A 14,023-nucleotide genomic window follows, 5' to 3' on the forward strand; every position below is an offset into this window, starting at 1 on the left:
GTTCTTTTTCATTCGGAAATGATGAATAAGAGGGATTTAGGAGTGTCTGGTGGTCAGCAGTTTTTGAAAGGTGCGGTTTTTTGATATTTTGTTGCCAAAAAGCCAAAATTTTGCAGTTCCAAAGGTGTCGAGGGGTTTTTGAAGAGAATACCATAAGACACGTAAGTTTAACATAATATCTCGACACGCTTTAAAGATACAACAATTGTTTAAACTAAAATTGTATTCTATAAACATCAAACTATGTATTGTTAGTTTACAACTTTTCGATATCTCTTTTGGGAACCAATATATACCACTTTGAACAAAAACAACTGGACTGGCTGGGATTGTACCAGAATGGAATTTTTTTACACGAAAATTTTTTTTCATAAGAATGTTGAAGTACAAAAGCATTTTTTGTTTCTGAAGAGATCTAACTGAAGATATCAGGAAATATCGAAAAAAACGAACATTTTCTCAATTTCTCTAACTATAAGAAACCACAAAAATGTAGATATGAATGCTGGAACCTTAAAATAGCCAACTTTGACTATATGGAACAGGGGTAAGAACTTTTCAACGGATAAACATTTTTATATGACTGAATAGATAAAAGCTAGAACTCTATTTTTGTAGTTGATAACTTTTTTCTAGGATTTCTTCTAAGAGAGATATCTTTTGTGGAACATTACTACTGAAAATCAGAAAATATTGAAATTATTAAAAAATTCTCGAAAAGCGCTATCTATCTTGGAAGAAATCTTAGAGAAAAGTTGTCAACTACAAAAATGGAGTTCTAGGATTGGTCTATTCAGACATATAAAAAATTGAGACCGTAGAAAAATTCTTAGTCTCGTTCCGAGCAGCCAAAGTTGGCTATTTTGAGTTCCCTCCACTGTTCGAACGCGCTGCAGGTGCGCCAGATCGCTCGAGACGCCTCTTTTTTCTTGAGTTGCGACCATCAAAGGCAAGGTTTGGAGATATTCTAATCTTATATCATTTTTTGAAAAAAAGTGCGCCAACGTCACCCCAGCCTACTTATAGTACTATAGAACCTTGCATCTAGTCTACTGTAGTTTAGCACTTTGGTGTCTTTGATAATTTTTTTTCTGTGAAATGTTTTGCAAAGATTTTTTACTGAAAACCTAAATATTCTTTGACCCCTATGCCAGATAGCCTTATGGCCGAGCTCTCATCTTGGCCTAACTTTTTATGAGCAGCTGTTTTTTTTGCCTTCGAATGCTGAAACTGCATATTTTATTTCATTTGGAGAAGGAATTCGATACTATTTTCTCTATTCTCAGAGTTTTTTTTGAATATCTTTATTCCGGAAGTTTCCAATTTTTGATTGTTCAAGTAATGTTATGTATTTTTCAGACATTTTTTCTCGCCGTTTTGTTCTTTTGATCTACCAATGAAAAGAACATTTTTCAATATACAAAACAGTTGTTTCCATTGTTAACGTGTTCTTTTCTCTATTTTATTTTTTCTGCCACTTTTCTTCCCCGTATTTCCCGAATTTTCCCCTTCTTTCAAATTCGGCGTCTCTCCTTTTCACCATACTCTCTCACCTGTTCTTTCGCCGACCCTCTTCTCTTCTCCGTGTCTCTCACTGCTTCATAAACTCCTTCCGACCCCTCGTCTTCCGTGCCGTCGATAGCTCAGTTGGTAGAGCGGAGGACTGTAGAGTCAGTGGGTATCCTTAGGTCGCTGGTTCGAATCCGGCTCGACGGATTTCTTTTTTTAAATTTAGTTTTTTGTTGATTCTCTAAACTTCCACCAACTGTCACTCAAAATAATGATAAGCAACAATGCAATAAGTTTTTCGTGATTTTTGAATCATTACATCCGTTTTCGTGTGCTGTGCTTTCCTCAGCAAAAACGGCGGGTGCCATTTTGTTCTCTCTCACGTTCTCGCCGTCTCTGTTGGTGGTTTGAGAAAGAAAATAATAAGAACAAACAAATCATTTTTATTTTTATAAAAGAAAGAATGAGTGGGCAGTTTTTGTGATGATGATGATACGTTTTTTCTTCATTCTTCAAAATTTGTGCAGTTTTGCGTTTTCTTTGCTAGTTTTTCTACTTTTTTTCCAGAAAAGAAATTCGTGATTCCGTAGTTTCCGCCTGTGTTAAACCCACTTGTCATCCCATCAACAATCCGCTTAACCTCTCAAATTTCTTATCATTTTTTCTCCTTCTCTGGTCATCAGGTTATCATTTCGAATCACCCGATATAACACCTTTTTACAGTACTCCCCCTCTTTAAGGGTTTTCTATTTAACACACTTTCCGATAATCTTTGTTCAATTTTAGTAAGGTTTAAGAATGCTCCGCCCCCATTTCGAGAGAATGATAAAAAATGGAGTCGATCATTTTATCATGTTTATTAATAACGATTCTGATCGGATTGCTCTTAGAGAAATGATGATGAAAGATATGAGTAAAATACATCAGGTACGATGCTCCGGATAGTAGAAAAGCGAACATGTGAATTTCACGAATTGAACTTTTTTTGTCTTCTCAAGAAACTTGCAAGTTAGAATTCATAGTTTTTAAATATGTATTGCAGAGCTGTGCGGAATTCCTTCTTTTGACTTCCAACTTCCAACTTCCGACTTCATTTTTCGAAAATTTTACTTCCGCACAGTTCTGCTGTGCTGTGCACAAAAAAAGCAGAAGCAAGGTTGTGTCCAGTTGTGGTCTTTTTGTGAACATGACGTTTTTTAGAGAATAAAGACTATATTTTAGAAAGTTTTGATAACTTACCTGAATATACTTACTGTAATAGCCCGGTCCTTGTTGAATACAATTCGAATGCTAGTGTTGGCTTCCTGCATTTCAGATAATTACAGTAAAACCCTGATTACTCCATAAAATACAGTTATAACTGTATTTTAATGAGTTATTAAGGAGACCACAATTGTGGCTTTTTGGAACACACAGAGTTCTGATAGTGAGCATTAAGGCTCTTCTAGTGACGGACTTTTTCTAATTCAGGTATTACGGTATTCAAAACCTGGAATAGTCCGTTTCTAATTTCCTTTGTTGAGTTGAAACTCTGAAATCACCATACTGGTCTAGCCTTGCCCGGCTCGGCATGGCCCGAGAAAGCTCGAAGGTCCGGCTTCAAAAAAAAGAATCAAAACTGTTTGACATTTCAATTTTATATCGAAAATGTGAAAATTTTTTATGATTTTTCAGATTTTTTTTAATTCTGAAATATACATAGTCGAAATATTGACTTTTACGCAAAAAAATCAAAAAATTTCAACTTTGGTTTTTGCGCCAATTATCCCGTCATTGACAAGTATGATTCCAGTAAAATTATCCGGAATAGACATGAAATTTCGAAATTTTACAAAACCGCTTTAGTTTAAGTTCAAACCACCTTTCTCCCAAAAATTATGAACTCATGATACTCCATATGATGACCTTAAATTCAAATACTGACTAAATGTTTACTACACCATTTTTCACCATCCCGTCAATTTCCAGCACCCAAACTGCAAATACATTACATCCGTTTTGCTCGTTATGAGTTTGTATTCTGTAGACTCGACTCCCGTGGACTTTGAACATTTGAACTCGATAAAAAAGTTATCAATGTATCATTTTTAATTATTATCATACATATTATGATGTTTGAAGTATTAGTGCAAGACTTGATACGGTAGTGTGTGTGCTCTCTTGTCATTTCTCTGATTTTGGAAAGTGTGTAACTCTGTTTCATAGAAGTAATCGGTTTTCTAATTATTATATCAGCGAGTTTCATTAGAAGAACTTAACCACACCGAAGAGAAGTGCAAGGTGTAGGTCCGCAACGAACTGAATTTTTTCCGAGTCGCGATATATATATATATATATATTGTAAGTTGCGACCTTGGCATTCTGCCAAATTTAAGTTTGGCACTCAGCCAAGTCTTTTTTGGCACGGTACCAACCGTTTTGCGACGGAGCGCGTTTCCATTGTGTTTTGTAAATATATGAGTCTAGCTTCCCTACTTTTTTCCAGTGAGGCTGTCGGCGCGTTGTGAAAGTTTTCTTAATCGATTTGGCTAACATATCTCACACGAAATCCTTATAATCCAGATATCAGTAAAATTTTATCAATTCACTAAATTGTAATGTTCAATTCATGACCATACATCTGACCATGCTTATCCCAGTTTGTTGTATTATCAAGGTTTTTCAAAACTTCAATAGGAAATAAAAATCAGGAGCTTTATTATTGTACGTTATTATTATTGTTTTTAAATAAAGACCGGATACGTATAACTGGTTAAAATTCAAATCAGCTTTGGGAGTTGATCGTTTTAATGAAACGGAGACTACAAAAATTACAAAAACTACATTATCGTATTTTAAAGGAGTTATGTCTTGTTTAGCATTTCGAAAAATAGTTAGGATTTTCCAAGAGGAAACTGAATACGGTAGTTTAGAATTAATCAATTTTAAATATGATAACTTCCAACATTACTGTACCATAAATCTCTCAAACTACTCAATATTTTTAGATCTAGTCTGTTTTCTCATTCCTCACCCCCTAACATTTTAAAATAACCTCTTCTAAACCGCTCACTGTCAAATAATCCCCTTCCTCTCTTTATTTCTTGTTTAATTATTACTAGTTCTTTAATTCTCTATCTTTTTTCTAGAACGTGACTTTACTCAAACTTTTCTCCACATTACCTAGACTCTATATGAAATAAATAAGCTGATTGTCTACAAATACTTAAGGCACTTTTCTATTTATAAAGAGCAAGAGTCAACATGTGGTCATTCGACCAAGAAAAGGTCAAAATGTATCGGCAGAGTTTCGGAAATGTTGGGAAATTTAGTGATAGTCTTTGATAATTTTGGGTAATTAGCAAAGTGGTTAGAAGTATTTAGAAATTCTTCTGAGGTATTTAATTATTCCAAGTTTTATATTAACTAAACGCAATACATACAATTATTTTTCATTTCGATTTTTTATGTAATTCTACGTCATCGAACATCCAATTTTCAGTTTTAATATCAAAATTGGCAATACAATCTTAATGAAACATCTAGACATGAATTGAGAACTAAAAATACATCTAAGCTTAGTTAAACTTTTGAAAAATTGTTCATTTTCTTGGAGGTCGTTGATGAAAAGATTTATGATATAATTTTCAAAATTAGATCTTTAGAAATACAGGACAAATTTTAAATAGTTTGCTACATCCCACTAGTTTTATGTAGAATAATTCAAGAAACATCAAAGATAAAAATAATATGTCGAAACCACGTGGTTAGTCTTCACCGAGTACACCTACACCATATAAGAAAGATAGTTCGGCGAAACGACATAAAGGGAAATTGGAAATAAAATAATTAATGAGAGACGGAAACCTCCTCCTATCATCATCCTTTTATATACATTGGGAAATTGATCCTTTGATTTTTTTTTGTTTCATTTTCTATTCAATTTTCTATATATTTTCTAATTGATAATATGTTATACCTCATAATGTAAACAAAAATTGAAGATTGATAAAAAGTGCGTGATATTTTGATGCCACATACAGAACCCATAAAATGGAAAAAAAAAAGTAGTTTGGAAACCTTCGGAATGTTGTTTTTCGCTATCATCACCACTCCCACTCGAATTCCGGAGAATAGGTTTTATGATACTTTTCTTGTTATCTCACACCTTTTTAGTATCCTGTTATTGGTGGTCAGATGACCTGCAATTCTAGCCTAGAGCCACACCTACAAGAGGAAAATTCCAAAAAAATGTACTGTAAGAACAGTTTGAATGTGATGAAGCACATTACTTTTTGCTCTGTTTGTCCACCTGCTTGGCAGGTGTTCCCCCTTTTGACCTCTAGAATGTTTATTCTGTGAGAACATTGCAGGAGTACTATCAATAGTGCCTTGGGTTTTCCGTTTATTTGAAGTTTTTTTAAAAACCCATATTTCTATAACCTAGAACTAGCATACTTGTCAAATCACGGGCCGGCCCGCGGGCCGGGCCGGGCCCGCTGAAAATTTCAGGGCCCGGGCCGGCCCGCAGGGCCCGGAACCAAAAAATTATTTTTGAAAAATAGAATTGAAAGTCTTGGAAATTAAATTTTTTCTTCGGTCTATACTAAATCAAGGTCGGGGGATTCGATTAGACTACTTTCAGAAGCCTCCAGCAAGTTCTTGATCCTGATTCTGATCATCGGCTGATCATCACAGAGACTTTGAGAGGCTCAAAGTTTATAGTGACAAAATAACTTATTCTGACAATCTCCGTTTGCACTTGTTGTCTTTTTATAATTTCTAATCAATAATATGTTTGCCATAAAGTAGTAAACGAAAAAACAATGGGAAAACGACGAAAAATTTTTTTTTCAATATTTTGACGGGCCGAGCCGGGCCGGGCCGGGCCGGGCCGGAAGATTTTTTTAGCGGGCCCGGCCCGGCCCGGCCCGTGACAAGTATGAGAACTAGGAACAGACCGATAGATTCATAAGTTTGCTTTTCCAGTTTGCAAAAATGTTGTTCATCATACAGTAATGACCATAATTCTAACAACTTTGGCCGTTTTCAGTTGAAAATGTCCAAGGGTGTCATGGCATCACTGATTGTCCCACCTAGTAAATTTCTAATGGATCATACAGATCAAGGGTAGAACTTTATTTTTGTAGTTGACAACTTTTTTGTACGGACACTCCCTAGCAAGTTACGCATCGACAAAGTAATTTCTCTCTCAAATCGACCAATTTCAGTGCAAGTTTTCTGAAAATGACCATAATTTTCTAGGCGGTGTTCGTACGAAAAAGTTGTCAACTACAAAAATTGAGTTCTACTTTTGATCTGTACGATTCATGAAAAAGTTGTTTAGTAGGACGATCAGCGATACCGTGACATCGTGTCAAAGTTGGACGTTTTGAATTGAAAACGGATGAAACATTTGTAAACTAAAAGAATGTGAGTCAAGACTTAAAGTTGTAATAAAAAAATAAGTTTTCTCTCTATCATACCGTAATACATACACCTCCAATGCTCAAATATACGGTAATTATTATTTTTCAACTACAAGACCCGAAGTTAGTGCGCATGCAAACCCACCGGGTACTCCGATCAAATATGTTTTTCAGAATCGCGCTATTCTAAATTATTGCCGACAAATTGAGTTTGACCTCCGCTTCCCAATTATTGATTATTTTGTTCTCCCAATAATTTTGCAACCTGTCAAATTTTTGACCTACCATTCAGTCTTCCGATAAACCAAACTCAATAAACAACACTCATTTGCCTTTTTTAAGAGGTCGCCTAACCTGTTAGCTATCATTGTTTTTCCAAGACCTATAAAATACAAATTTTGTACACTTATAGCTAATGTACCCCTTTCACAAAATACGGTTTTGTTTGTTGATATGAACTATCTGTTTAGTTTGATACTTTTGGAAGTTTTACTGCTGAAAATGCACTTATCTCTCTTCGCATCTTTCTCCTCAATTCCCTATAATCATGTAACATTTTCAGCCCCTTCTCTCTCTATCTGCCTCACTTCCCAATCTGCATAATCGGATGAAATCATCATAACCTTTGTCTCTCTATCACATACACTCTCCACCCTCTCTCTCTCTATCTCTGGCGTCCGCCTCTGGAAAATGAAGGTATCAGAAGAGGAAGAAGAAGTCGGTGGATACACATCACCACTCATGTCACCACACTTTGCCACGTCCACGTCTTCTTCGGAGGAGCCATCTGAAGGTGTTGAGAAGAAGAAGAGGATGAGGATAGAGGAGGAAGGACCGCCCGTCATTTCGAGTGTCGAGGACTTGTTGAAGACGACGACAGCGTGAGTAGATATGTGGGTTTCTAGGAAATTTCTAGGACCTCAGGGGGCGGAGCCTTCCAGACCAACGTTTAAGGTGCCGTCATTAAAAATATAGGTCATGGTTTTCATATATAACGCATTCTTTGTAAGACTCGAGCATCACCCCTGTATAAAGGAGCCCAAGAATAAGATATTGTTTACCCTAATATATGTTCATAATCCTGGTGTCCCCCTACCGGTCCCTGGGTTACTGTAGGTGTTCAAAAATGCAAAATTTAGAATTTAGGGCAGCACTGTATTTCGGTGTCACCTAGTAAACCGATAAACTCAATTTTATATAGACTGAACAGAGTAAAAATAGCAAATAATTTTTGTACTTGACCATTTTTTTGTAGGTACGCTATCTTGAAAGTTACAGGTGATCAAAGTAATTTCTCCCTGAAACCGACTAATTTCAGTGCATCTTAGTAAAATTTTTCACTTTAGACAACCTGTAACATTCAGGATAGTGTCCCTACAAAAAAATGGTCAACTACAAAAATGATGTGTTATTTTTGCTCCGTCTGACCCATACAAAGTAACATTTGTCAAACAATCAGGTGACACCAAAATACACTGTCAAAGTTGGTCGTTTTTCACTGAAAACAGCTAACAATAAAGCTTATAACCATTTGAGCGGTAATGTAGAATGAACGGTTTGCCTCAGTCCTAATCCGGGCGGTTTCACTTTGTGTAGTTCTGATTCGGGCGGTTCTATTTCGAGCAGATCTGATTTCTGATTTAAGCCACGTTTTTGAGTTTCTCATATTCCAGATGGCGTCCCTACCCGCTCTTCATCATATTCTCCATGTCATTCCTCTGGTCTCTATGTGCTCTCAGTGCAATATCCCCGGCATTCACCGCACCAGCCGCCGATGACTGCACAGAGAACTGCTCATTCTACACAATTCAACACGAGTTCAACCTGACCGCCTCGTTCTTCCTCCTGGAACCCGCCGAGTTGACGACGTCGATCTACTTTTTGGGAAATCTTCTCATCGGGCAGCTGTTCGCAGTGTTGGCTGATCGATTCGGGCGGCGTCCCATCATCATTTTCTCCCTGTTGCTCACTGGAATTGCTGGCTCACTCGGATCATTGGCTCCCAACTTTCCGTTATTGGTTGTGGCTAGATTTGTGCAGGGATCTTGTTATACGGTAGGTACATAGGTCAAACGGGAGAACCTAAAAACTTTCAAACTTACAGCCACTCACCACTGTCAACTACGTCCTAAGCGGCGAGTCAATCCCCCACCGATCTCAGTCCCTTACCTCGATATTCTTTGGTGTCTCATGGGTGTGTGGATACTGTTTCCTGGCTCCACTATCCGTATGGTTTCCCACGTGGAGAAGTCTCCAGTTTGCAACTTCCATTCCTAATATTATTGTTGCAGTGTTCCTGATGATGTAAGTGATGTGCTTTTGACAGGGGTTTTTTCATGAAAATTACCATTGCAGAACTCTGCCCGAAAGTCTCGGCTGGTCAGTTGAGAAAAATCATCGGAAATCTGTGCAGGCATGGATTCAGAAAAATGAGATGTTCTCGTGCCGAAAACTCAACTACAATCTAGACGCCATTATGGATAACAAGGAGGAGAATGAGCAGCAGCAACGGCTAACAATCTTCCAAATGTTCCGTGAAATCCTGTCTGATCGATCGATAACTCGACGAATGATTGTGGAGACGTTCCTCTGGATCCTGACATTCATGACGTATTGTGCGTTGTCACTGACGTCCACATCGGTTGGCAATTCGGATCCGCTCGTTTCGTTCTTGTTTTCGGGGATTGTCGAGTTGCCGGCGTATCTGTTCATTCCGATATGTCTGAAGTGGTGAGTAACTGAAAACTGAAATTTCAAGTCTTGTTAATCGACTAAGATTGCCAGAAATCGGCAAGGATTATCTAAGATAGTTTAAGATCGCTTAAGATCGGCTAAAATCGTCTGAGATTTCTGATGCCAGCTGAGATCGACTGAAACCGGATAAAATCGGTTAAGATCATTTGATATAGTTTAAGATTGTTTGAGATAGGCTGAAATTGAACTGAGATCGACTGAGATCGGCTTACTAGGTCATGGAATCAGTCTGAAGTTATCGCACATAACCTAGATCATTGAAAAGCTGAGAAAATGCTGATTTCAAATAACTATTCATTTTTTTCCCTCGAAGTCTGGTATTTGAGAAAAAATGAGATCAATGCTTTTAACCAAACTTGCAAACCGAGCGGGGGTGTAACTGGCTTGAAACTGAATACCTTAGTATGAAACATATACCAAAATGTAGATCTCGACGAGTTCTATGCCTTTGACCTACTACGGGCCAGATGGTTATTCGTTAATGTGCCACGGGCCAGACTAGAATGGGTTTTTGGTCATTTTCGCGTTTTTGGCACTTTATCCCGGACGGTGGTGCATTAACGAATAGTTGACCAGTAGGTTAACTCACTAAGATCTACATTTTGGTATATTTTTCACCCCATAATATTGCGTTTGAAGCGAGTTAAGCGCCGGTTCGGTTTGCAAGTATAGGAATCACTCGCCAGCGGTAACCACTTTGACATAAGTTTTCTCGAACACCAGACTTTCAGGGCAAAATCTGGATATATATTTGGAATCAGCGTTTTGTCAGCTTTGAAATGGTATATGTCACGTCCCATATCTCCGACCTGACTCCATGACCGAAAGAATAGAAAAGAGTCACTTTCCGACAAACTCTCTCTCCCCAGAAAACATTTTCCCAATGTACCAATTCTCTAATTCTCCGATTGCAGGACAAAACGCCGGCCGACTCGATTCGTGTGTCACTTCACCGGATCCATCGCTCTCCTCACCATGTACTTCCTCTCCTACGACACGTCTCTCCATCTGGTCATCTGGCTCATCGCCAAATTCTGTGCCGCGTGTTGTTACATCTTTTGCTTCATCTACGCCGCCGAACTGTTTCCCACATTCTGTCGTTCGTGTTGCATTGGTGTGTGCTCCACGTGCTGTAACATCGGAGCCATCGTCGCCCCACACATTTTCGCCATCGACTCCGTCGCCCCAGGTGCACAATTCTTGGTGTTAGCTGGTGTCGGGGTGGTTTGCTCGGTGTTGACATGGTTCCAGCAAGAGACGAAAGTCTAACAAATATATAATATCGTTTTCTTCTTCATGTAATATTCAGCCCAAAAACGAGTCCCTCATTTGCCACGTGTACTTCTTTTCATGTATTATTTGCTATTACTTCTTCAGAATTTGCTTTCAAGCCGCCGCCGCTTCTTGTAAAATAAAGTTTGTTTTCCCTATTTAGATACTAGCTTATTAGCTACAATAACCCGCTAATATTATGGTCGGACCCATATATTCAAAAAATATACTCATTTGAACCGGCTTGATGCGCGCATTCCAAAAATGTTGCGAATCAATGATATCGATTAAAACTACGATATTCTCGTACAAGACTTGAAGAACGCGCAAGACACTGCAGTGAAAGAAACGAGACGATTCACGAACAGATCAGATTTCAAGATACTGTCAAAAGAATGTCGGTAACAGAAAAACTTCACGATGAAAACTTCACGAAGGATAGACTTCTGAGCGCAGCAAACCAGAAAAAGAGTTTGAAGAGAGTGTCAGGGACAAGAAAAAGTACCAATCGTACAATCCGTGTTCGCTATCAGAGAGACCGGAGGAAAACTTACTTCTCGAGAAAAAGGAAATTGAAGTGAAAAGCTTCTACTCAAACCTGTTCAAAACCAAAAAACCGAACGCGACAACCGCTCATCTTCAACAATAAATACATAAGAGTAAGAAAAGATTGGTAATGACGTCAGACTGGTAGACGAGTGATAATGACGTCAGACTGGTAGAACACAGCCAGTTGTCCCTTTGCCAAGCAGTCCACTCTTTCCCATGCCCTTTCTTAAGACAATATGAAATAGATAGACACTGTCCTATTGTCTCCTTGCTAACACAAACCACCTGTTCACTTATCTCTATGGGAAATCAATTTTTGTTGTTCCCTATTAGACCAACAGATGGCGGCTTTCTTTCTAGACCCCTCTCACTGTCTCCCAGTCTTGTTACCTCATATTCTTGGCTCACATCAGTCGTACAATATCTTTCCGTACTGTATAATGACTCATCTATTTTCTCTTTTTGGCTATCTTTGAAATATCCACATAACCATGATTTATCTTGTACTTATATTCCCTATTTGCTCACTAAGTTTACAAATTAGTGTTTTATTTTTCAGTGCTGAAGTGAAGCAGATCGAGAGGAAATCAACTGTCGTGAAGGATGACGAATGGTCGAGTTCGAGATGCGGTGTGCAATAAAGCAGGAAGGTGGTGGGTTCTGTCCTGCTTGTCGAAGGCTGTTCACTTTTAGAATTGATTCTCAGAATATAGTTTGTTAAGGACGTTCAGTCAAGATGGGTCATTTGGCGGAAAGTGGTGGGTTGGATCCTTCGGGATTTACCATAGCTCATGTTGAATGCTTGTCGAAGGCTGTTCACTTTTAGAATTGATTCTCAGTATATAGTTTGTTAGGGACGTTCAGTCAAGATGGGTCATTTGGCGGAAAGTGGTGGGTTGGATCCTTCGGGATTTACCATAGCTCATGTTGAATGCTTGTCAAAGGCTGTTCACTTTTAGAATTGATTCTCAGTATATAGTTTGTTAGGGACGTTCAGTCAAGATGGGTCATTTGGCGGAAAGTGGTGGGTTGGATCCTTCGGGATTTACCATAGCTCATGTTGAATGCTTGTCAAAGGCTGTTCACTTTTAGAATTGATTCTCAGTATATAGTTTGTTAGGGACGTTCAGTCAAGATGGGTCATTTGGCGGAAAGTGGTGGGTTGGATCCTTCGGGATTTACCATAGCTCATGTTGAATGCTTGTCAAAGGCTGTTCACTTTTAGAATTGATTCTCAGTATATAGTTTGTTAGGGACGTTCAGTCAAGATGGGTCATTTGGCGGAAAGTGGTGGGTTGGATCCTTCGGGATTTACCATAGCTCATGTTGAATGCTTGTCGAAGGCTGTTCACTTTTAGAATTGATTCTCAGTATATAGTTTGTTAGGGACGTTCAGTCAAGATGGGTCATTTGGCGGAAAGTGGTGGGTTGGATCCTTCGGGATTTACCATAGCTCATGTTGAATGCTTGTCGAAGGCTGTTCACTTTTAGAATTGATTCTCAGTATATAGTTTGTTAGGGACGTTCAGTCAAGATGGGTCATTTGGCGGAAAGTGGTGGGTTGGATCCTTCGGGATTTACCATAGCTCATGTTGAATGCTTGTCGAAGGCTGTTCACTTTTAGAATTGATTCTCAGTATATAGTTTGTTAGGGACGTTCAGTCAAGATGGGTCATTTGGCGGAAAGTGGTGGGTTGGATCCTTCGGGATTTACCATAGCTCATGTTGAATGCTTGTCAAAGGCTGTTCACTTTTAGAATTGATTCTCAGTATATAATGTGTTAGGGACGTTCAGTCAAGATGGGTCATTTGGCGGAAAGTGGTGGGTTGGATCCTTCGGGATTTACCATAGCTCATGTTGAATGCTTGTCAAAGGCTGTTCACTTTTAGAATTGATTCTCAGTATATAGTTTGTTAGGGACGTTCAGTCAAGATGGGTCATTTGGCGGAAAGTGGTGGGTTGGATCCTTCGGGATTTACCATAGCTCATGTTGAATGCTTGTCAAAGGCTGTTCACTTTTAGAATTGATTCTCAGTATATAGTTTGTTAGGGACGTTCAGTCAAGATGGGTCATTTGGCGGAAAGTGGTGGGTTGGATCCTTCGGGATTTACCATAGCTCATGTTGAATGCTTGTCAAAGGCTGTTCACTTTTAGAATTGATTCTCAGTATATAGTTTGTTAGGGACGTTCAGTCAAGATGGGTCATTTGGCGGAAAGTGGTGGGTTGGATCCTTCGGGATTTACCATAGCTCATGTTGAATGCTTGTCGAAGGCTGTTCACTTTTAGAATTGATTCTCAGTATATAGTTTGTTAAGGACGTTCAGTCAAGATGGGTCATTTGGCGGAAAGTGGTGGGTTGGATCCTTCGGGATTTACCATAGCTCATGTTGAATGCTTGTCAAAGGCTGTTCACTTTTAGAATTGATTCTCAGTATATAGTTTGTTAGGGACGTTCAGTCAAGATGGGTCATTTGGCGGAAAGTGGTGGGTTGGATCCTTCGGGATTTACCATAGCTCATGTTGAATGC

General features: G+C 38.6%; 1 protein-coding gene and 1 pseudogene across 2 annotated transcripts; one reads left to right on the forward strand and one right to left on the reverse strand.

The window, feature by feature from the left end:
- Nucleotides 1–7,607: 7,607 nt before the first annotated feature.
- On the forward strand, nt 7,608–10,940 carry GCK72_011841 (uncharacterized protein; the record flags this gene model as incomplete). Its single annotated transcript, XM_053728709.1, has 5 exons — nt 7,608–7,798; nt 8,591–8,972; nt 9,022–9,221; nt 9,273–9,647; nt 10,586–10,940. 5 exons carry the CDS (start codon nt 7,608–7,610, stop codon nt 10,938–10,940), a joined length of 1,503 nt encoding a protein of 500 aa, XP_053588286.1.
- On the reverse strand, nt 8,600–10,679 carry GCK72_011842 (annotated as a pseudogene). Its single transcript has 5 exons — nt 10,561–10,679; nt 9,435–9,639; nt 9,087–9,190; nt 8,742–8,886; nt 8,600–8,695 (listed from the first exon to the last, which is right to left on the reverse strand). Coding segments are annotated over exons 1-5 (669 nt in total).
- Nucleotides 10,941–14,023: the final 3,083 nt, after the last annotated feature.

Source organism: Caenorhabditis remanei, chromosome III (genome assembly GCF_010183535.1).
Source record: "Caenorhabditis remanei strain PX506 chromosome III, whole genome shotgun sequence".
Taxonomy (NCBI): Eukaryota; Metazoa; Nematoda; class Chromadorea; order Rhabditida; family Rhabditidae; genus Caenorhabditis; species Caenorhabditis remanei.